The 23708-nt window shown below is 45.2% G+C and overlaps 1 protein-coding gene across 2 annotated transcripts in view; it reads left to right on the forward strand.

The window, feature by feature from the left end:
* LOC311140650 (mitogen-activated protein kinase kinase kinase 5-like) overlaps window positions 1-16156 on the forward strand; it is a 34468-nt gene extending 18312 nt beyond the window's left edge. The window contains exons 15-28 of one of the 2 annotated variants that reach the window (XM_084175795.1): window positions 135-262; window positions 8772-8908; window positions 9236-9341; window positions 9515-9672; window positions 9904-10096; window positions 10614-10785; window positions 11100-11271; window positions 11855-12040; window positions 12519-12624; window positions 13352-13595; window positions 13912-14024; window positions 14809-14906; window positions 15193-15269; window positions 15558-16156. In XM_084175795.1, the coding sequence (XP_084031921.1) occupies window positions 135-262; window positions 8772-8908; window positions 9236-9341; window positions 9515-9672; window positions 9904-10096; window positions 10614-10785; window positions 11100-11271; window positions 11855-12040; window positions 12519-12624; window positions 13352-13595; window positions 13912-14024; window positions 14809-14906; window positions 15193-15269; window positions 15558-15666 (1999 nt within the window). In that variant the 3' untranslated portion in view covers window positions 15667-16156. The remainder of the gene's footprint in view (window positions 1-134; window positions 263-8771; window positions 8909-9235; window positions 9342-9514; window positions 9673-9903; window positions 10097-10613; window positions 10786-11099; window positions 11272-11854; window positions 12041-12518; window positions 12625-13351; window positions 13596-13911; window positions 14025-14808; window positions 14907-15192; window positions 15270-15557) is intronic. The other variant, XM_084175796.1, reaches the window with a different exon arrangement.
* Window positions 16157-23708: the final 7552 nt, after the last annotated feature.

Raw genomic sequence — 23708 nt, forward strand, 5'->3', positions numbered from 1 at the left:
TCAATGACAGCACAGCTAGCGCTAACATCATTTATGTTTTGTAGCAATGTTGTTATAACGGCAGATGTACACTGTCCCATTTGGTAATGCTATGCTAATCTGGTTGGTTTTCTCACCATCTCTGTGAATCTCAGTTACTCCCAGCCTCTGCATGAGGAGATGGCTCTGCACAAGAGGCTGAAGCACAGGAACATCGTTCAGTACCTGGGCTCTCTGAGTCAGGACGGCTTCATCAAGATCTTTATGGAGGAGGTTCCTGGAGGTACAGAGCATAGAAATATAATCTATTTCAAATATATTCTAGATTAAATCTCATTCTGTTTCTATTGTCCCATAAACCAGGTCACACAGAACCAGTTTATTCAGTGTTCAAATTTCAACTTTCTCTACTACAAATGATTTGTCTGTCTTTCAGTCTTTCTCTCTATCACTCCTTCACTCAGTATGTACAGTATTCATTCATTCTCTCACGAACGGAAGTTTTGCAAATCTTATACTGCCCTGTATTAACTTTTAAACTGCCATATAACTAAGGGTTTCAGTATTCAGTTCTCAGTTTGTGTGTCTCTCTACTACTCATTCGCCTTCTTTCATTCTCTCTCCACCACTCACACACTCTGGTACTGTATTCACTCATTCTCTCTCCACCACTCACACACTCTGGTACTGTATTCACTCATTCTCTCTCCACCACTCACACACTCTGGTACTGTATTCACTCATTCTCTCTCCACCACTCACACACTCTGGTACTGTATTCACTCATTCTCTCTCCACCACTCACACACTCTGGTACTGTATTCACTCATTCTCTCTCCACCACTCACACACTCTGGTACTGTATTCACTCATTCTCTCTCCACCACTCACACACTCTGGTACTGTATTCACTCATTCTCTCTCCACCACTCACACACTCTGGTACTGTATTCACTCATTCTCTCTCCACCACTCACACACTCTGGTACTGTATTCACTCATTCTCTCTCCACCACTCACACACTCTGGTACTGTATTCACTCATTCTCTCTTCACCACTCACACACTCTGATACTGTATTCACTCATTCTCTCTCCACCACTCACACACTCTGGTACTGTATTCACTCATTCTCTCTCCACCACTCACACACTCTGGTACTGTATTCACTCATTCTCTCTCCACCACTCACACACTCTGGTACTGTATTCACTCATTCTCTCTCCACCACTCACACACTCTGGTACTGTATTCACTCATTCTCTCATCAATACTTTCAGTATTGCTCATCTTTCTCTGCTCCCCTAAATATGAAACTGTCATTCAAATCAAATGTTATTTGTCACGTGCCAAATACAATAGGTGTAGACTTTACTGTGAAATGCTTACTTACAACCTCCCGAGTGGCGCAGTGGTCTAAGGCACTGCATTGCAGTGCTAGCTGTGCCTCTAGAGATCCTGGTTGGAATCCAGGCTCTGTCGTAGCCGGCCGAGACCGGGAGACCCATGGGGCGGCACACAATTAGCCCAGCGTCGTCCAGGGTAGGGGAGGGAATGGCCGGCAGGGATGTAGCTCAGTTGGTAGAGCATGGCGTTTGCAACGCCAGGGTTGTGGGTTCAATTCCCACGGGGGGCCAGTATGAAAAATAAAAAAATAATGTATGCACTCACTAACTGTAAGTCGCTCAGGATAAGAGCGTCTGCTAAATGACTAAAATGTAAATGTGAAATGTACAAGCCTTTTCCTAACAATGCAGAGTAAAAAATAAAAGGAAATGGCCAAAAAAAGGAAATTGTAACACAAATAACAATAACGAGGCTATATACAAGAAGTACCAGTACTGAGCCAATGTGCAGGGGTACGAGGTAGTTGAGGTAATATGTACATGTAGGTAGGGATAAAAGTGACTAGGCAATCAGGATAGATAATAAACAGAGTAGCAGCAGCGTGTGTGTGTGTGTGTGTGGCGTCAATATGTGTGTGTGTGTGTGTGTGTGTGTGAGTGTCAGTGTAGTATGCGTGAGTTTGTGGGTAGAGTCCAGTGAGTGTGCATAGAGCCAGTGCAAGAATGTCAGTACAAAAAAATGCATTCGGAAAGTATTCAGACCCCTTGACTTTTCCACATTTTGTTACGCTACAGCCTTATTCTAAAATTGATTTAAAAAATAAATAATTCTCAATCTACACACACTACCCCATAATGAAAAGGCGAAAACATGTTTTGTTTTGTGCACATGTATTACAAATAAAAACGGAAATACCTTATTTACATAGGTATTCAGACCCTTTGCTATGACACTCGAAATTGATCTCAGGTGCATCCTGTTTCCATTGATCATCCTTGAGATGTTTCTACAACTGGATTGGAGTCCACCTGTGGTAAAGTCAGTTGATTGGACATGATTTGGAAAGGCACACACCTGTCTAGATAAGGTCCCACAGTTGACAGTGCATGTCAGAGCAAAAACCAAGCCATGAAGTCGAAGGAATTGTCCGTAGAGCTCCGAGACAGGATTGTGTTGAGGCACAGATCTGGGGAAGGCAAAAAATGTCTGCAGCATTGAAGGTCCCCAAGAACACCGTGGCCTCCATAATTCTTAAATGGAAGAAGTTTGGAACCACCAAGACTCTTCCTAGAGCTGGCCGCCCGGGCAAACTGAGCAATTGGGGGAGAAGGACCTTGGTCAGGAAGGCGACCAAGAACCCGATGGTCACTCTGGCAGAGCTCCAGAGTTCCTCTGTGGAGATGGGAGAACCTTCCAGGAGGACAACCATCTCTGCAGCACTCCACCAATCAGGCCTTTATGGTAGAGTGGCCAGACGGTGTCACGATCGTCTGGGTAAGGAGTAGTAGACCAAGGCGCAGCGTGTGAAATAAACATGACTTTATTTAATTAAAGTTCCTAAATATAAACAAAACACGATTCGTGAAGTCCACGGTTAAACATACCGTCACGGAACAAAAACCCACAAACACAAGGTGAAGACGCACAGTTTAAATATGGCTCCCAATCAGAGATAACGAGCCGACAGCTGACACTCGTTACCTCCGATTGGGAGTCACTCAATACAAACATAGACATCGACAACCTAGACACCCAACATAGAACATGAACACATAGAATGCACACACCCTGGCTCAACATAATGAGTCCCAGAGCCAGGGTGTGACAGTACCCCCCCCTAAAGGCGCGGACTGCGACCGCGCCTCAAAAACCCCAAACAGGGGAGGGCTGGGCGGGCATACCTCCTCGGTGGCGGTTCTGGCTCCGGCCTTGACCACCACCCTACAATACACCCCCCAATGCGCCCCTGGTCCAGTCTGTCGACTCGCACCCCTGGCCTGGTGCGTGGAGGAGGAACGGGCCTTACCAGGCTGACGACACGCGCCCCTGGCTTGGTGCGTGGAACAGGAATGGACCGGAATGGGCTGGCGACGCGCACCACAGACTTGGTGCGGAGAGCAGGAACGAGCCGGACAGGGCTGACGACGCACCCCGTAGGCTTGGTGCGTGGAGGAGGAACGGGCCTTACCAGGCTGACGACTCGCACCCCTGGCTTTGTGCGTGGAGGAGGAACGGGCCTTACCAGGCTGACTTCTCGCACCCCTGGCTTAGTGCGAGTGGCAGGAACAGGCCGGACCGGGCTGGCGACGCGCACCGTAGGTTTGGTGCGAGTGGCAGGAACAGGCCGGGTCGGGCTGGCGACGCGCACCGTAGGTTTGGTGCGAGTGGCAGGAACAGGCCGGGTCGGGCTGGCGACGCGCACCATAGACTTGGTGCGGGTGGCAGGAACAGGCCGGACCGGGCTGGCGACGCGCACCGTAGGTTTGGTGCGAGTGGCAGGAACAGGCCGGGTCGGGCTGGCGACGCGCACCGTAGACTTGGTGCGGGTGGCAGGAACAAGCCGGACCGGGCTGGCGACGCGCACCGTAGGTTTGGTGCGAGTGGCAGGAACAGGCCGGGTCGGGCTGGCGACGCGCACCGTAGACTTGGTGCGGGTGGCAGGAACAGGCCGGACCGGGCTGGCGACGCGCACCGTAGGTTTGGTGCGAGTGGCAGGAACAGGCCGGGTCGGGCTGGCGACGCGCACCGTAGACTTGGTGCGGGTGGCAGGAACAGGCCGGACCGGGCTGGCGACGCGCACCGTAGACTTGGTGCGGGTGGCAGGAACAGGCCGGACCGGGCTGTGGAGACGGATAGGAGGCCTGGAGTGAACAGCGGCCACCACCCGTCCTGGCTGAATGCCTACCCTGACACACTCTGTGTGAGGCATCCGCACAGGACGTACAGGGCGGTGTACCCCTGGCCTGGTGGCCTCCTGGATTCGCCCCATCTTTGCCTCCGTCGTCCATGCCGTGTGCCCCCCCCTAAAAATTTCTTGGGGTTGCCTCTCGACCCTCCGACGCTGCTCCCACGTCCAGGTTGCCTGTTCCTGGACACGCTGCTTGGTCCTGGTATGGTGGGTTTTTCTGTCACGATCGTCTGGGTAAGGAGTAGTAGACCAAGGCGCAGCGTGTGAAATAAACATGACTTTATTTAATTAAAGTTCCTAAATATAAACAAAACACGATTCGTGAAGTCCACGGTTAAACATACCGTCACGGAACAAAAACCCACAAACACAAGGTGAAGACGCACAGTTTAAATATGGCTCCCAATCAGAGATAACGAGCCGACAGCTGACACTCGTTACCTCCGATTGGGAGTCACTCAATACAAACATAGACATCGACAACCTAGACACCCAACATAGAACATGAACACATAGAATGCACACACCCTGGCTCAACATAATGAGTCCCAGAGCCAGGGTGTGACAGACGGAAGCCACTCCTCAGTAAAATGCACATGACAGCCCGCTTGGAGTTTGCCAAAAGGCACCTAAAGGACTCTGACCATGAGAAACAAGATTCTCTGGTCTGATGAAACCAAGAATGATCTCTTTGCCCTGAATGCCAAGCGTCACGTCTGTTTTTCAGCGGCAGGGACTGGGAGAATAGTCAGGATCGAGGGAAAGATGAACGGAGCAAAGTACAGAGAGATCCTTGATGAAAACCTGCTCCAGAGCACTCAGGACCTTAGACTGGGGTGAAGCTTCACCTTCCAACAGGACAACGACCCTAAGCTCACAGCCAAGACAATGCAGGAGTGGCTTCGGGACAAGTCTCTGAATATCCTTGAGTGGCCCAGCAAGAGCCCGGACTTGAACCCGATTGAACATCTCTGGAGAGACCTGAAAATAGCTGTGCAGCGACGCTCCCCATCCAACCTGCCAGAGCTTGAGAGGATCTGCAGAGAAGAATGGGAGAAACTCCCCAAATACAGGTGTGCCAAGCTTGTAGCGTCATACGTATCCAAGAAGACTCGAGGCTGTAATTGCTGCCAAAGGTGCTTCAACAAAGTACTGAGTAAAGGGTCTGAATACTTATGTAAATATAATATTTCCGTTTTTATTTGTAATACATTTGCTAACATTTCTAAAACCTGTTTTTGCTTTGTCATTATGGGGTATTGTGTGTAGATTTATAACGAAAAATCGATTTAATCAATTTTAGAATAAGGCTGTAACATAACAAAATGTGGAAAACGTCAAGGGGTCTGAATACTTTCCGAATGCACTATAAATAGTCCGGGTAGCCATTTGAGTAACTGTTCAGCAGTCCTATGGCTTGGGTGTAGAAGCTGTTCAGGAGCCTTTTGGTCCCAGACTTGGTTCTCCGTTACCGCTTGCAGTGCAGTAGCAGAGAGAAGACAAATATTTTCAGCCTCCTGAGGGGGAAGAGGCGTTGTCATTACACCCATGTTGGGAAGCATCACTGACTCAGTATGGAGCAATCACATAAGTGATAATAAAAAGGAGGGGATAGCATTCACATGTTATCATTATAAAAAGGATGGCACAAATCACACCCTACAATTTCAGCTACATGCTCTTGTGAAGGGTTAGTGAAAACCACCGGAACGTTACGAAATGATCGTATTTTAGTTTCTACTAAGTCTGTGTCTGGAGGTCTTTTGGTGTTTGTGTGTCACGAACATTGAGAGACGGGTCAGACCAAGGTGCAGCGTGGTATGCGAACATGTTTATTAAACAGGATAAACACTGACAAAACAACAAACGGCAACAAAACGTGACGTCGGAAGGCTATACACTAACAAGCCAAACACACCGAAACACAAACAAGATCCCACAACCCAGGCAGGCAAACTGGCTGCCTAAGTATGATCCCCAATCAGAGACAATGAGCAACAGCTGCCTCTGATTGGGAATCACACCTGGTCAAACATAGAACTACAAAACAGATTTTCACACCCTGACCAAATTACCCAAATAATAAGTCTCTCCAGGTCAGGGCGTGACAGTGTGTGTGTGTGTCTAATTCAGTGCAATAGCTACAGGCAGGATATCACACAGGAAGTGTGGGTGTTTCCACTATCTCAGCAATTGAGAAAAAGGGATTTCACAATGCAATGAAGTCACTGATATACCAGTGTTAAAAAATGTGAAAATAATTCAGACATTTTATCATTGTGAATATCCTGGGCCTTGTTTCCCAGAGCCTTCGTAGCGCTAAGATCATCGTTAGAACCTTCTTACCTTGTATCTTTAGTAGCCGAGGTGTTTCCCAGAGCCTTCGTTAGTAATGTGGCACATCTAGTGATCCAGACCACTCGTAGAGCAGCCAAAGTGCATCGTTCGATGCTTTTTTGCCCTTTCGTGTCACTTTATTCACAGAAGATCTTTGCTAAACATAGAATCAAGATGGTTATGCTATCTGTCTGACTGGGACTGCCGATATCTTCAGAACCAAGTTGACTACAAATACAAAGTTGCCAAAGTATTTGCAATTGTTACAAACAAGTGAAGAATAAAATTATGCATCGAATGAAAACCGAGATGACTGCATTAAAATATACATAGCCTACATAGGCTATTTCAATCATATTGAAATCAATGTCATGTTAAATCAATTGAGTTCTATTTTGCGACTAGGATATTGTCTGTCATTTTTGCTTCAAAGTGTTTCATGATGTACAGTGGGGAGAACAAGTATTTGATACACTGCCGATTTTGCAGGTTTTCCTACTTACAAAGCATGTAGAGGTCTGTAATTTTTTATCATAGGTACACTTCAACTGTGAGAGACGGAATCTAAAACAAAAATCCAGGAAATCACATTGTATGATTTTTAAGTAATTAATTTGCATTTTATTGCATGACATAAGTATTTGATCACCTACCAACCAGTAAGAATTCCGACTCTCACAGACCTGTTAGTTTTTCTTTAAGAAGCCCTCCTGTTCTCCACTCATTACCTGTATTAACTGCACCTGTTTGAACTCGTTACCTGTATAAAAGACATCTGTCCACACACTCAATCAAACAGACTCCAACCTCTCCACAATGGCCAAGACCAGAGAGCTGTGTAAGGACATCAGGGATAAAATTGTAGACCTGCACAAGGCTGGGATGGGCTACAGGACAATAGGCAAGCAGCTTGGTGAGAAGGCAACAACTGTTGGCGCAATTATTAGAAAATGGAAGAAGTTCAAGATGACAGTCAATCACCCTCGGTCTGGGGCTCCATGCAAGATCTCACCTCGTGGGGCATCAATGATCATGAGGAAGGTGAGGGATCAGCCCAGAACTACACGGCAGGACCTGGTCAATGACCTGAAGAGAGCTGGGACCACAGTCTCAAAGAAAACCATTAGTAACACACTACGCCGTCATGAATAAAAATCCTGCAGCGCACGCAAGGTCCCCCTGCTCAAGACAGCACATGTCCAGGCTCGTCTGAAGTTTGCCAATGACCATCTGGATGATCCAGAGGAGGAATGGGAGAAGGTCATGTGGTCTGATGAGACAAAAATATAGCTTTTTGGTCTAAACTCCACTCGCAGTGTTTGGAGGAGGAAGAAGAAGGATGAGTACAACCCCAAGAACACCATCCCAACCGTGAAGCATGGAGGTGGAAACATCATTCTTTGGGGATGCTTTTCTGCAAAGGGGACAGGACGACTGCACCGTATTGAGGGGAGGATGGATGGGGCCATGTATCGCGAGATCTTGGCCAACAACCTCCTTCCCTCAGTAAGAGCATTGAAGATGGGTCGTGGCTGGGTCTTCCAGCATGACAATGACCCGAAACACACAGCCAGGGCAACTAAGGAGTGGCTCCGTAAGAAGCATCTCAAGGTCCTGGAGTGGCCTAGCCAGTCTCCAGACCTGAACCCAATAGAAAATCTTTGGAGGGAGCTGAAAGTCCATATTGCCCAGCGACAGCCCCGAAACCTGAAGGATCTGGAGAAGGTCTGTATGGAGGAGTGGGCCAAAATCCCTGCTGCAGTGTGTGCAAACCTGGTCAAGACCTACAGGAAACGTATGATCTCTGTAATTGCAAACAAAGGTTTCTGTACCAAATATTAAGTTCTGCTTTTCTGATGTATCAAATACTTATGTCATGCAATAAAATGCTAATTAATTATTTAAAAATCATACAATGTGAATTTCTGGATTTTTGTTTTAGATTCTGTCTCTCACAGTTGAAGTGTACCTATGATAAAAATTCCAGACCTCTACATGCTTTGTAAGTAGGAAAACCTGCAAAATCGGCAGTGTATCAAATACTTGTTCTCCCCACTGTATAACGATGCATCTGGTACGTCATCGTAATGCTTAAGTTACATTGCAACTGGGAAATGAGGCCCAGAGGTGTTGCAAATCCTAAATTGAATCCCTTGCATATCTAACCGTAACCCATTCCAATGTCATCTCTCCCATGTAGGAAGCTTGTCCTCTCTCCTGCGTTCCAAATGGGGACCCCTGAAAGACAATGAGGCCACCATCATTTTCTACACCAAGCAGATCCTGGAAGGGCTTAAGTATCTCCATGACAACCAGATAGTCCACAGAGACATCAAGGTGAAGTGTCCGCAAGGATACCATTTATTGTTGTTGTTGCTAAATAAATGTTCAAAAAAGTACCAATACTACAGCAGATTTTTATTCACACTGTCAGAGCTGGGTCGTGTTCATTAGGGACCAAATGGCAGAAAACGGAGTGAAACAGGGAGGGACTTCCTGGACTTAAGAAACACTCCTTTTTGTTTTCCATTTCAAATTGTTTTGCTACGTTGTGCCCTACTGAGCATGACCCTGGTGTATGTTGCTTACTCAACTACTAATGTGTTACCATGTTTTTTGTGTAGAAAGTGTATCCAGTGTAAGAAACTAGTCATTTCCTCACAGGGTGACAACGTGCTGATTAACACCTACAGTGGTGTTCTGAAGATCTCTGACTTTGGCACCTCGAAACGACTGGCTGGAATCAACCCCTGCACAGAGACCTTTACAGGTTTGTGGGTGTGCGTGTGTTTGTTTGAAGCTTTTGTATGAGTGTGGTTGGGTATGTGGCCATTCTTTTTGCATATGAACATTGTATTTGACTTTGTTGGTATGAATATTATTTACATGTGTTGCCTACATGTTTGTGTAGGCAGGTGTCTAAATGTCTCTGTGGTGTTGTAGGGACCCTGCAGTACATGGCTCCAGAGATCATCGACCAGGGCCCGCGGGGTTATGGGAAGCCTGCAGACATCTGGTCCTTGGGCTGTACCATCATAGAGATGGCCACGGGGAAACCACCCTTCCACGAGCTGGGCAGCCCACAGGCAGCCATGTTCAAGGTAATCTTTCTCTTAGAAACCAAAAGGTTTGGTAATTAGTATGTTATTACATTGTAGCCTATACCTTGTAAGTACCTCTGAATATCAAACTGAAGACCGACTGAAACAGATAGGGTCTACCTGAACTTGTCCAATAAGAAACTCAGTTTCCTTTGCAAAACGTTTTTTACGTTGCATGCCCTACTGAACACAACCCTGAAGTGTATGTACTCTGTTCCCGTCTCCCTCTAGGTTGGTATGTTCAAGATCCACCCGGAGGTGCCGGAGTGTATGTCAGGTGAGGCCAAAGGCTGCATCATGAGCTGCTTCACCCCGGACCCAGACAACAGAGCCACGGCCTCTGAGCTGCTCAAGGACTCCTTCCTCAAGTCCACCTCCCGGAGGAAGGCCAAGCCCCAGCCTGACACACTGCCTACAGATGCTGGTGAATCATCATCATCAATGTTATAGTTATAGATAATGTTAATTTAAATCACCATTATCATCATAGTTATCGTCATCATCATTTTTATAGTCATCATTATCATCATCAATCATCATCTGTGCCAGAGTCTGGTCTTGTGGTAGCACTGCCTACTCCGGACCACATACCCCCCGACGATGGTAACGCACGCCCTTTCTTGGCCACTCCTATCTGTGCCGTCTACTATGTCTATCTGTCTATTTGTCTATCTGTCTATCCGTCTCTGCTTCTTTTAAAAATACAAATAAAATACAAAACGGGATCTGAATTTCGATCTCCTTTTAAAAAGGGAAAAAAAGAATCATCATTATAGTTTCAATCGCCAGACTTATTATTCATTATTTTCATAATTGTCAGAAATATTAATGGTTATTGCCCTTGTCTGTGTATTGTCTTCCTAATTCAGAAACGCTATGATCATCGCCATTTCCGTCACCATTACTGTGCTAATGACTCTGCCCTGCTTTGTGTCCTGTAGGTGACATCTACCAGCGGAGTATGTCTGTCCCAGTGTCTATACGTGTGACAGATACAGACAGAGACACTGACAGGATGGACCTGTCGTGCTCCTGGGACCTCCGGAGGACTATCTCCCCCCTCAGAGGAAATTACATTACAGAGAGCCCACCCAGCACCAGACGCGTCCTGCCGTGAGTCAAAACATCCTATACCCTCTGGTTCCCAATGTAATTACATCAGATTTGTGAAACAACTTCATTGTAGATCATTGCCTTACTGTAAATGTAATGCAATAGATAACCTAAATTGTCAGAGAAATCCAGCTTCCACCATATTGTCTTATTTTCCAATCACTGCAGATAGAAGGGAGGAGTAGAGGAGAGGTCAAATTTTCAAGCAATTGAGATAGAGCCCATGCTATATATTGCCAAGACCATATTTGTATGGCAGAATGTTTTATCTCGGTGACATTGGTGTCTCTCTGTCTCCCCCTTGTGGTGGCCAGGGTGTCAGAGGAGCCCAGTACTGTGGACATGACGGCTAGTCCAGCCACGTCAGGAGAGAACCTGGGCCTGTTCCTACTGAGGAAGGACAGCGAGAGGAGGGCCACACTGCACAGGATCCTCACTGAGTACATCACCGATGTGGTGCACAACATCCAGAATACATTACCTCAGGTAGAGAGAGAGAGAGATCTTGGGCTGTATGTATCAAGAGTGTCAGAGTAGGAGTGCTGTTCGAGGCTCAGTTTTGCCTTTTAGATCATAATAAATAAGACAGGATGGACCTGATCTTAGATCAGTACTTCTACTCTTTGACACTTTTTGAATATGGCCCAGAGAAGTATCTATCCCTTATTGAGAAGCAGTCAACTCCTGATAAATGCAATGGCTTAGGATTGTTATGAGGGCATGCACTCAACCGATCGGAGCATGCATATATCCAGAGCAATTAAAGACAATGTATGGTAAAATAATAATAATAATAATAATATATGCCATTAAGCAGACTTAGTCATGCGCGCATACATTTTACGTATGGGTGGTCCCGGGAAAGCAAACCCACTACCCTGGCGTTACAAGCGCCAATGCTCTACCAACTGAGCTACAAAGGACCACAAGGCACATAGACTGAGTATACCCTTATTAGGTGTCTGCTGTACATTAGGTGTGAAAGAATGAGTGTTTGTCTACATTTGACATTTGTAGGTTTCTTTGCCTATAATCCTTTTATAATGTTTCCTCTCTCCTTGCCTCTAAGCAGACAGACGTTGCGTCCGTGACCTCAGAGCATATCTCTGAGCTGATTGGCTGCCTGCGGGAGAACATCCGCTCTCCAGACAGAAGGCACCTGACCAAGGGCCTGGTGAAGTTGCGCTCCACACTGCTTGCTACTGCAGTACCCCTCAACAACCTACAAGCAGTGCTCTTCAGCTTCCAGGACGCGGTAGGTCCCTAGGTCACTGGAGATCAGGGTTGTTTGTGTTCATTCGGGCACGCAACGGAAAACATTATAAAACATCTTGCAATTAAAAAATTGTGCATCTTATTGGACTAGTCCAGGAAGTCCCTCCCTGTTCTTTTTCATTTGGTACATAATGAACATTACCCAGGAGTTGCAACGCCAGTCCTTGAGGGCAGTAGCCCTGCCAGTTTCCATTTCTCCCTGGCACGTGAAAGATGACGTACTGTCATTGATTGGCCATATATTTCACACACATGGTTCCCCAGGTATGAGATAGTTAGTGATCACAAGGCAAGGATGGAGAAACAGTGGGAAGGGTGGACGTGGGATTGAACATTGGGAGTCGTATGAAAAATAAAAAAATAATGTATGCCAGGAGTTTTACCACTCGACCACAGGCTCTGCATCACACCCAATACTGTTGTGCTAACCCGTTCTTCTCACTCCCTCGTGTGTGCAGGTGAAAAAAGTGTTGAGGCAGCAGCAGGTGAAACCTCACTGGATGTTTGCTCTGGATAATCTGCTAAGGCAGGCCGTGCAGGACGCCATCACTGTACTGTTACCAGGTAAGAACCAGCAGAGTCGGGCCCAATTCTATCAACTTCTATCAGTTAAATTGGACATGGAAATTCCTTATAGAACAACAGTTCAATTTCATGATATGACTGGAATTTGGAATTGAGTTCATCCTCGCCATTCAAAAACCTCACTACCTCTGCCTCCCGAGTGGCACAGCAGTCTAAGGCACTGCATTGCAGTGCTTGAGGAGTCACTACAGCCCTGGGTTCGATCCCAGGCTGTGTCACAGCCAGCCATGACCGGGAGACCCATGAGGTGGCGCACAATTGGCCCAGCGTCGTCCGGGTTAGGGGAGGGTTTGGCCGGCCGGGATTTCCTTGTCCCATCGCGATCTAGCGACTCCTTGTGGCGGGCCGGGCACCTGTAAGCTGACTTCGGTCGCCAGTTGGACGGTGTTTCCTCCGACACATTGGTGCGGCTGGCTTCCGGGTTAAGCGAGCAGTGTGTCAAGAAGCAGTGCGGCTTGGCAGGGTCGTGTTTCGGAGGACGCATGGCTCTCAACCTTCGCCTCACCAAAGTCCGTAGGGGAGTTGCAGCGATGGGACAAGACTGTAACTACCAATTGGATATCACAAAAATTGGGGAGAAAAAGGGGTAAAAGTACAAAAAATTATAATAATTAAAAATAATACTGTATATAAGAATCTCACCACCTCCCAAATCCCCACACACCACACACACACTCCTGCTCACACACACCTCAATGACTTTCAGAGCTCAAGCTCCAGCTGCAGTCTTCCTTTGAGAAGGAGGAGAGTAGCCCAGAGAGAGAGCAGCAGCCCAGTGAGCTAGCAGAGACTCTGCCTGCAGTTTTGTCAGATGACCAGGTGGTGGCGCCAGCTGACACAGAGACCATAGAGGAGGTTCCAGAAAGCCCTTGCTTGCCCAATGGCCTCCAGTACAACACTAACTGTCCCCTCAGTCACAAACTGAGAGATCTACGGCTAGAGACTCGCAGGTTCAGTACCATTTACTTAGCTGTTTATATTACATTTCCAAATGCTTTATTGGTATGACAAAAATGCATTTGTATAGCCATTTTATTATTTATTCCACATTTGATGTGGGGTTTCCTTTTATTTCACCTCTAGTATAATGGGCTTTAAAATGGAAAGAAAAGAAGGCAATTCCTACAGATTCAGTGAACGATGCCAGCACACCACCAAGGATTACATTGCAACCAGTTACAATATGGGCAGTGAAATGATATGTGTAAATAGTGAAATGTACTGTTACTTCAGACCTGGTCCATAATGACTAAGTGTGTGTTTCAGACTGCTGACCCAGCTGAGTGAGAAAGAGAGGGAATACCAGGAGCTACTGAGAAACTCTGTCCAGAGGAGACAGGATCAGATCGACACTACCAGGAAAACATCAGAACCCACAGGTAATGTTTTCACCTCCTACTCCCTCCCAAAGCAGTCTGACTGTTGCTAATGTCTGCACATTTAGGGCAGGTGTGTTGGTTACCATTATACGTTCTGGTGAAGTACCTTAGTGAGCTAAAATCTGTGTCACTCTGCCACACCTTAGCATGTAGCAAGACCGAACACTCAGTGCCAAAACAATTATGAATATCAACAAAAGAGTTGAGTGTTTGTGTATGCATGTAGACACTTGAGGTTGAAGCTTGTGGTATGACAGTGGCCCCACAGGTTACAGCCTGCCTACTGTAATATTCCTAAAATGGAGAGATGTAATGCCATTGAGACACTTGGTATTAATCAGTAGCTCTATAGGCCTTGTGATTCACACCCTGTGTTTCTAAATCTCTCCACACCTCACCCTCAGGCAGTGGATTTCTGCTCTACTGGTTTGAGTTTAAGGCGTGTAGCTCATTGCTGGTGAGATTCGAGACTTCGAACCAGATGTGTCAGTCATAATAATGATTAGAAACTGGCATAGGAAAATGGTGGACTGTTTTTGTTTATAAGACCCTAATTAACGCTTTTGCTTTGCATCTGTCAGGTTTACTTCCTTTAACCATGTTAAAGTATACTGTTGCGAATAGCCCCGACTGGGACTCAACCTCAGTCCCTGTGACTGTCAGTCTAACACCTTAACCATTACTGAAAATCTGCATTTGAAATACTCAGAATGTTCAGCTTAGTAGCATGATTGCGCAAACTGGTGACCAGACCATACCAACTTGTCTTCTCATCCTCCTGTAGATACAGAGTTGTCCCTGCAGATAAGTTCTAACCCAGAAGTCAAATCCTTGGTTTTCTGGCTGAAGGCTATCCCAGTAGATCAGGACACCATAGACAAGGTAAGGAACTTCTAAAATACTTTGTGATTTAATGATGTGGGATTGGTTACCAAAATATGGGGTGACTATTGATTGATAGGTAACTACGTGATTGGAATGAACCATCTAACTGGTGAAAAGAGTAAGCCTTAGTCACAAAAGTCTATACCACGGAAAATATATAAAAAAGTAATCCATTATGACTAAATTCTCTTTATAAGGTATTTCAGTTTGTCAGTGTTTGCTAGAGGCTTGTTCTCACTGATGTTGTGTAAGTAGAATTCACACTGTGTGCTTTTATTTCTAGTTACTCTCTCACGAGTTCACCTTGGACTGTCTCCTCACCATGGCCTGCAGGGATGACTTGATGTACTGTGCCATAAGGTGAACTGCCTCCTCCAATCATGTTCACACATCCTTAAAGCAGAAACAGGAAACAACTGATCTGCGCTAGTGAGGAAAACCCACTGTTTTCTGTTTGGATGGTTATGTTATTGTACTGTAAATCGCTGAGATGATATGTGTCAATGTGTATACATGTGGATGTGACCACTGTTCTGTGCAGTCTGAGGGTGTATGGATGTGACACACACACATGGACACACACACACAAACGGTCTGTACTGTAATGGTTGTTTTTTTACTGTAACTGTTCCTGTTTCTCCTCCACAGAGGAGGGATGCTGTGTCGTGTCTGGGCGGCCATCACAACACAGAGGAAGTCACAGTTCAAATCTCAGCTCAGTATACACTCTGAAGAGAGCGAGGACACCATTCTCTGATGGGTCGTGGCCCCATCATGTCACATGTTCCACTAATAGGCTGGTCCTATAAGCACAACATGCTACAGATTTACTGAGTCTGTGAATGTATCTAATAGTTCAGATGCAGGTGTGTGTAGTTTTCTGAGAACAAGATAATCATGGCATAAAAAGTGAACCTACCTTAGTATTTCCCCAAAGTGTTTATATTGAAACTGAAATGGTTACAGAAGTATAGATGGAAAGGATGTGTTTTTCTGTAATTTCTTATTGTGAATAACTGTATTTATAAAACCGGTTCGGAGGAATCTGCCATCTGATTGGCTGAAATGGGGTTCCAAACCATTGACAATTCCCTGATATCCGCACTGCATATGGAAGTGGGAGGGGAGGGGAGGGGGGGTGTATTTAGGGCCAACAGCTGTGATGTTTTTACCTCAACAGACACTCCATGATACTTTATATTCCATTGTTAGTTTGGTGTGTAGAATAAAACAAAATAACTACTTTCTATTGTACCTCTTTACTGTTCACTCTATCTGAGATCTTAGCAAGACTTGAAGAAAAGGTATGTTATTGATGATAAATATAAAAAAAATTGCGAGAATGTGCACTGGTGACTGGTCATTCAAATAAGTGGGAATAGTGGTGTACATACTGGTGGTGTCTGTAATATGTGTATATGGGTCTTTCTACAAATAAAGGGGCCAATGTGTGTCTTGTACAAAATGTAATATAGGTTTAAATATGATTTTCTTGCAGTTTCACATGTGTAGTTACAGGAATAAATGTCTAGGTAGGCATAATGAGACCACCACGCCACCTAGCAACAACAAAACATCTACATGTCACAAGAAACATGGACACTGCATGTTCCTTTGTCATGCCTAGTAGCCAGGTCTGTTTGTGCTTTAGTCAACTTCTCTATAATTTATAGCCATGCAAAACATTCCTGAAGAATGGAAAAGATAAACAGCTTCTATCTTTTTTTAATACGATATAATAAAATAATACAATGGGTTCTGTCAAGAAAATCGTTAATAATAATAATGAAATCTATATAATCAGTAAACTCTTCAAGCATTGTGTATGTGCGTGCGCCAGAGTCTGGAAAAACTAGCCGTCAAACGCTTGCTTCCTCTGTCCTTGTTTCCTCCACTCCTTGCCTCTCTTTGAAAGTGCATTGGAGCCCGAGGGAGGAACCTTCACTCATCTCCCCTTATGTGCTTTGAAAGGGAGGTGAGGAATGGAGGAAACAAGGGAAAATCTCAATTGCATCCTCACGTCCTCTCGCCTCCTCAAAACCCATTGGGGGGGGGGGGGGGGGTGAGGGAAGGAGACGAGGACAGAGGATGTGACGAATCAAGGAAATGCAATTGAGATTCTCCCGAGGACAGAGGAAGCAAGTATTTGACAGATATATAAAAAAATTTAGACAATGACGGAGCTACCATAATACCCTTGGCCTGTCCAGAAACAACCCCTAGCCCCTTCCCTCCAGAGTCTAGACACTTGTGGAGATCTGAGAGGGATTGATGGGTGGTGGCATGGTGAAAGCTCCACCTTTACCCTCTGATTGGCTTGGTGGAATTTTGGCCATATTGCTTGCACCTGTCCAATCCTCTCAAATTTACATTTGTAAATTTTTGTCATTTAGCAAACACACCTATCCAGAGCGACTTACAGGCACAATTAGGGTTAAATTCCTTGTTCAAAGCCACATCTACAGATTTTTCACCTAATCGGCTCAGGGATTCAAACCAGCAACCTTTCGGTTACTGGCCCAACACTCTTTGCCCAGATCTCCACAAGTCTCTAGGGGGTAGGGGTTGTTTCTGGACCGGACCACACAACCCTTCCGGTTTGTGGTGGACCTTCAGCACAACACTTGAGGCATGGTTGGATGTTTAATTCCATTGCTGGACAAACAGATTTGCACAGGTGTAATCTGGACACACCCACGGCACCATATCAGGCTAATCAGGCAGTTCTGTGTAGTTGAAGAGATTAATTAATAGATCATAGATTCATAGAATGGAGTTGGAAGGGGGAACGCCTACTTTGAAAAGACATGAAGTGTTAGCTGTGCACTTGACCAATGACAGGCATTCCACATTTAACACCACTCGCATGTGAAATTCGAAATGTCAAGTCATTATTATTATTTTTATTTTATTTTTAAAAAAAAAACAATTAGCCGTTTTCACATTCCTTATTGCTCCATTTTAACTCGGAAAACAAACGATCAAAACGTACACTGACCGTAATCTTGTTGTCCACGAAGTAGGCTAATTATCTTGACCGCCTTAACATGGACACAAATGTTTTGTCCTTCCTCGAGAACATTAATTCCTGGCATTTCGGCTATTGTTCAATCGCAGGCGGTATAACAGGAGCTCTTTATCACTTGACTGTCATTCAGAAAATCCTTTCCTGAATCAGATGATGTAACGCGATAATGTCCCCTCGTAACTAAACAGCTAGACATAAAATTCGCATCAAACAACTGTTACGCATAATCATTGAAGAACCCCGTTAATGACAGTATCCCATTTATTTTTAAACCCACAGTTTCATCAGCTGTCCGTGTGGCTGGTCTCAGACGATCCTGCAGGTGAAGAAGCCGGATGTGGAGGTCCTGGGCTGGTGTGGTTACACGTGGTCTGCGGTTGTGAGGCCGGTTGGACTTCCAAATTCTCTAAAATTATGTTTGAGGCAGCTTATGGTAGAGAAATGAACATTAAATTAGCTGGCAACAGCTCTGGTGGACATTCCTGCAGTCAGCATGCCAATTGCACGCTCCCTCAACTTGAGACATCTGTGGCATTGTGTTGTGTGACAAAACTGCACATTCAGGTGGATGGATTATCTTGGCAAAGGAGAAATGTTCATTAACAGGGATGTAAACAAATTTGTGCGCAAAATTTGAGCGAAATACGTTTTTTGTGCATATGGACAATTTCTGTGATCTTTTATTTCAGCTCAGGAAACATGGGACAAACACTTTACATGTTGCGTTTATATATTTGTTCAGTGTAGATTGATAGGTAGCTCCTGTGATGTGTGATCACTTCCACATCCTATGTCTTGGCTGATGTGTTACCATGGTTCCATCACACAATGCCATGACAGTCAGCACTGTGGCAGGCTGCCTCAAAATTCTATTTTCCTTAACCCTTAACCTAACCGGTACCCTAACCATAATCCTAACACTAACCTTAACCTGAAAACCTAACCTTAAACCTAAACCTAACCCTAGCTCCTGATCCTAATTCTAATCCTAATTCTAACCTTAACCCTACACCCCCTAGAAATAGCATTTGACCTTGTGGGGACTAACAAAATGTCCCCAGTTGGTTACTTCTGGTCCCCACAAGTATAATTAAACACGTCCACACACACAGTCTGGTGGAAGAAGTGATGCAGTGGTGCCCATACTGTAAAATTCCACACATGCTTCCTCATCTGTTTTCATACTGTTGACATCACCTTGGAGACAAGTGTTTGGGCCTTCCTGCTATCCCAGGCCGTACGGCTACACACTGTGTGTGTGTGTGTGTGTGTGTGTGTGCGTGTGTGCGTGTGTGTGCGTGCGTGCGTGCGTGCACGGAGAGAGAGAGAGAGCGCACAGGCGTATGTGTTTCATCCATTTAGTTGTGTCATTATTCCCCAGTATTCTCTATGGTCCTATATGCAATTGGTGAGATGGGACAATGAAGTCAATTATTTTCATAACTACAATAAGTGATGGAAATATTAGAGGGCTAGTGAAGTATAAGTCTACGCAAGTACTGCGTCATAAGGGATATTAAATCATTTAGGGATTGGGCTTGGTTCACTTTAATGTCTGAATAATACCCACATTGTCTGTTTTTGATTTAGATAAATGTTTATTTCCTCTTCTTTCTAGTCTTCTCTATGAGTGTTTTACCCTATTGCTATTGCATGTAGCACATGGGTACATGATTAAATACATCCAGAGAAATTAGTTCACAATAAAAAAATAGTACATTTACATTTTAGTCATTTAGCAGATGCTCTTATCCAGAGCGACTTACAGTTCATCTTAAGATAGCTAAGTGGGACAACCACATATCACAGGCATAGTAGGTACATTTTTCCTCTATTAAGTAATTATGCAAGCATTGGGGGGGTTGAGGTGAGGAGGGTGATTATTTAAAGATTCTCTTTGAAGAGGTAGGGTTATAGGTGCTTTTGGAAGATGGGCAGGGACTCTGCTGTCCTAGCTTCAGGGGGAAGCTGGTTCCACCATCGGGGTGCCAGGACCGAGAAGAGCTTGGACTGGGCTGAGCGGGAGCTGCCCTCCCGTAGGGGTGGGAGGGCCAAGAGACCTGAGGTGGCAGAACAGAGTGCTCGGGTTGGGGTGTAGGGTTTGAGCATAGCCTGAAGGTAGGGAGGGGCAGTTCTTCTTGCTGCTCCGTAGGCAAGCACCATGGTCTTGTAGTGGATGCGAGCTTCGATTGGCAGCTGGTGGAGTGTGCGGAGGAGCGGGGTGACATGGGAGAACTTGGGAAGGTTGTCCAGGGTCACACCACGGTTCTTTGCACTCTGGGAGGGCGACACTGTGGAGTTGGCAACCGTGATGGAGAGGTCTTTGAGCGGGCAGGCCTTCCCCCGGGAGGAAGAGCAGCTCCGCCTTGACGAGGTTGAGCGTGAGGTGATGGGCCAAAATCCAATCTGAGATATCTGCCAGCCACGCAGAGATGCGTGTCACCATTTTACAACCTAAGTTTAGGTGGAAGGGGAATGGGAACTGGAAGCAGTGTCAATAAACAGGCGGGCCTTCTTGGCCGAACTGTCCACGGCGCTGAATCAGTGATAAATGGTCACGTCACAGTCCATAGTGCTGAATTGTTTAGGATTGTGCGCCGCGCACAACTTGGGGTTCCCCAGGTTATTCAGATGTCAACATCTAACCCTAGGCTTCCCTCCCAATTAGGTGGCAAACCCCATGATAGCCTAAGTCTTACTCATGAAATTAAGTAAGAACATAGAATTACTCATCATTACTGGAAAACAAGGCGCAGGGATTGTTGCACAGAGCGCTTGTGGGACAACAATTATATGACCCAATGTCTAAATATGTACAATCAGGTCCAGAATATTTGGCACCCTTGATAAAATGAGCAAAAAACACTTGAAATTAATAATACAAATAATGAGCTATATTGTATGCTCTACAAATTGGACATTTTTATTATTTTATACTAATACAATTAATCAGAGATTTTTCTAACAAGTAACATTATTTGTCTCAAAAAGATTGGCGTCAAAATTATTAGCACCCCTGTTTTCAATAGCTTTCAATACCTCACCTTGTGAGGATAACTGCACTGAGCCTTTTTCTATAATGTTTTATGAGATTGGAGAACACATTGGAAGGGATCTTAGACCATTCCTCCATACAGAATATTTCCAGCTCCCTGTTATGCTTTGCCTGCACTTATGGAATGCCCTCATCAATTCAAACCACAGTTTTTCAATGGGTTTCAAGCCTGGAGACTGAAATGGCCATTGCAAAATGTTGATTTTATGGTCAATTCATTTCTTTGTGGATTTTGATGTGTGCTTGGGGGTGTGCGTTTTTTTCAAACAACAGTTCGAGTGTCATTATTCATGTTTTAAAGTTGTTTTGGTATTGATAGCTTTTACTGTTTTGGTGCTACAGGTGACTGAGGAAAACTAATACTAAGTATGTTGGATTCCAATAGTTCTTGCTTTCAGCAAACACATCTAATGAGGCTATTCTCAAACCCAATAAGCACTGAGTTTTTGTACAATGTCACCCAATAGTGTTCTGTAGATAAGGAGTATAGGAGTATATTTGAGAAGTTGTTATTGCACAAGTAAAATGTGTGCCTCTGTTCTCTGATAGGTCCAGGTCAATAGTGTCTCTGAAGAGAACTATGGATCCGCCCACTACTTGTTACTCATTGCTAGGGTTCACATCAAGTTTTGAGTCAGGTGAAAAACCATATTACTAATACAAACCAACATATCATTTTTTGAGTAAACAAAGTGTTCTCAGTCAATGACTGACAATGACCACTGTAAGAGCTATAAATCATGCTCTCTATACAGATAGTGTCCCTTGCATTTGCAGTGTCCTATTGTATCTCAATGGGAGCTCAGAATACAAATTCTAAGTAGAGGCTTGAGGAGCCAAAGTCCAAAGATGTCCTGATTATGGATTGTTGTACGGCTTCCCATGTGAAGGATCTTCCATCCTCATCCTCTTTCCCATCACCATACCTAACAGAGGATAGAGCATTCCTCCGTTCAGCACTCAATAACCTCAATTCTGGGTTAGTTCAACTGTTCTCTTTTCCTAACTAAAATATATAGATAGAAGTAAATTGTTTTGAATTTATAAACTGGTCCAACATCAGGTTGGGTTGAACAGAGGACTCTATTGACAAGTATGCATATTGTTACAAAAAACATTAACTAGCCTACTGATTTTGCTGCACTCGTTATGTCTAGGGTCTTAGGACTAGTTAACTGGTCTGTAAGATGTGCATCTATGTGAAATATCTGCGTATGTGAATAGATGTTGAATGTACATGTGCCCAGGGAGACAGCAACCTTACCTTGGTCCAGGGCCAGCTCTGTCTCTCTTGACCTCTTGGTTGGCCAGTCCAAGTGGACTATTATGTTCAGATGGTGATGGAAACAAGTATATCCAACATAGAAAACTACAAACAGGTATGCTTAAACTAAAGATTCAAAATCAAAACGAAAGGCCTCATGGCCACCAAACGAACCAGCAGCCTCAATGCTTGCAAGCTGGGACACTGACTGACAATCATCCTAATTGGCAGCACCTGCTGTGCTTATCAACCAGGCTCAGCATCTAGACAAAGTTCCTGCTGCCCCCTGGGGGAATTGAGTGTGGAAGTGGTAGTGAGCTTTGTGCTGTCTAAACTACCTATTCAATAACAATAAGATATTGATTTTGAATGTCTGTTGCAGACCACTTACAGAAGAAGACCAGGCTCACAATTAGGATTTTGGAAACTCAGAGAGCAAAGCAATTTGCGTCACAGCTTTGACCGACCCATTGAACAAGGTTTTCGAAGTCACTGAGGACTACATTTAAATTTTACAGACGGGAGATGACAAGTGCCTGGATTAGGACCTGTGCCGCTTCCTGTGTAAGGTAGGGTCGTACTCTGCGAATGTTGTAGAGCATGAACCTACAGGATCGGGTCACCGCTTTGATGTTAGCGGAGAACGACAGGGTGTTGTCCAGGGTCACGCCAAGGTTCTTTGCACTCTGGGAGGAGGACACAACAGAGTTGTCAACCGTGATGGCGAGATCATGGAGCGGGCAGTCCTTCCCTGGGAGGAAGAGCAGCTCCGTCTTGCCGAGGTTCAGCTTGAAGTGGTGATCCATCATCCACACTGATATGTCTGCCAAACATACAGAGATGCGATTCGCCACCTGGTTATCAGAATGGGGAAAGGAGAAGATTAATTGTGTGTCGTCTGTGTAGAAATGATAGGAGAGACCATGTGAGGATATGACAGAGCCAAGTGACTTGGTGTATAGAGAGAATAGGAGAGGGCCTAGAACTGAGCCCTGGGGGACACCAGTGGTGAGAGCACGTGGTGCGGAGACACGCCACCTGGTAGGAGCGTCCTGTGAGGTAGGACGCAATCCAAGAGTGAGCCGCGCCGGAGATGCCCAACTTGGAGAGGGTGGAGAGGAGGATCTGATGGTTCACAGTATCAAAGGCAGCAGATAGGTCTAGAAGGATGAGAGCAGAGGAGAGAGAGTTATCTTTAGCAGTGCGGAGATCCTCTGTGACACAGAGAAGAGCAGTCTCAGTTGAATGACCAGTCTTGAAACCTGACTGGTTTGGATCAAGAAGGTCATTCTGAGAGAGATAGCAAGAGAGTTGGCTAAAGACGGCACGCTCAAGAATTTTGGAGAGAAAAGAAAGAAGGGATACTGGTCTGTAGTTGTTGACATCGGAGGGATCGAGTGTAGGTTTTTTGAGAAGGGGTGCAACTCTCGCTCTCTTGAAGATGGAAGGGAC

The sequence above is a fragment of the Coregonus lavaretus genome (assembly GCF_964263955.1).
Source record: "Coregonus lavaretus genome assembly, chromosome: 13".
In the NCBI taxonomy this organism is placed as follows: domain Eukaryota; kingdom Metazoa; phylum Chordata; class Actinopteri; order Salmoniformes; family Salmonidae; genus Coregonus; species Coregonus lavaretus.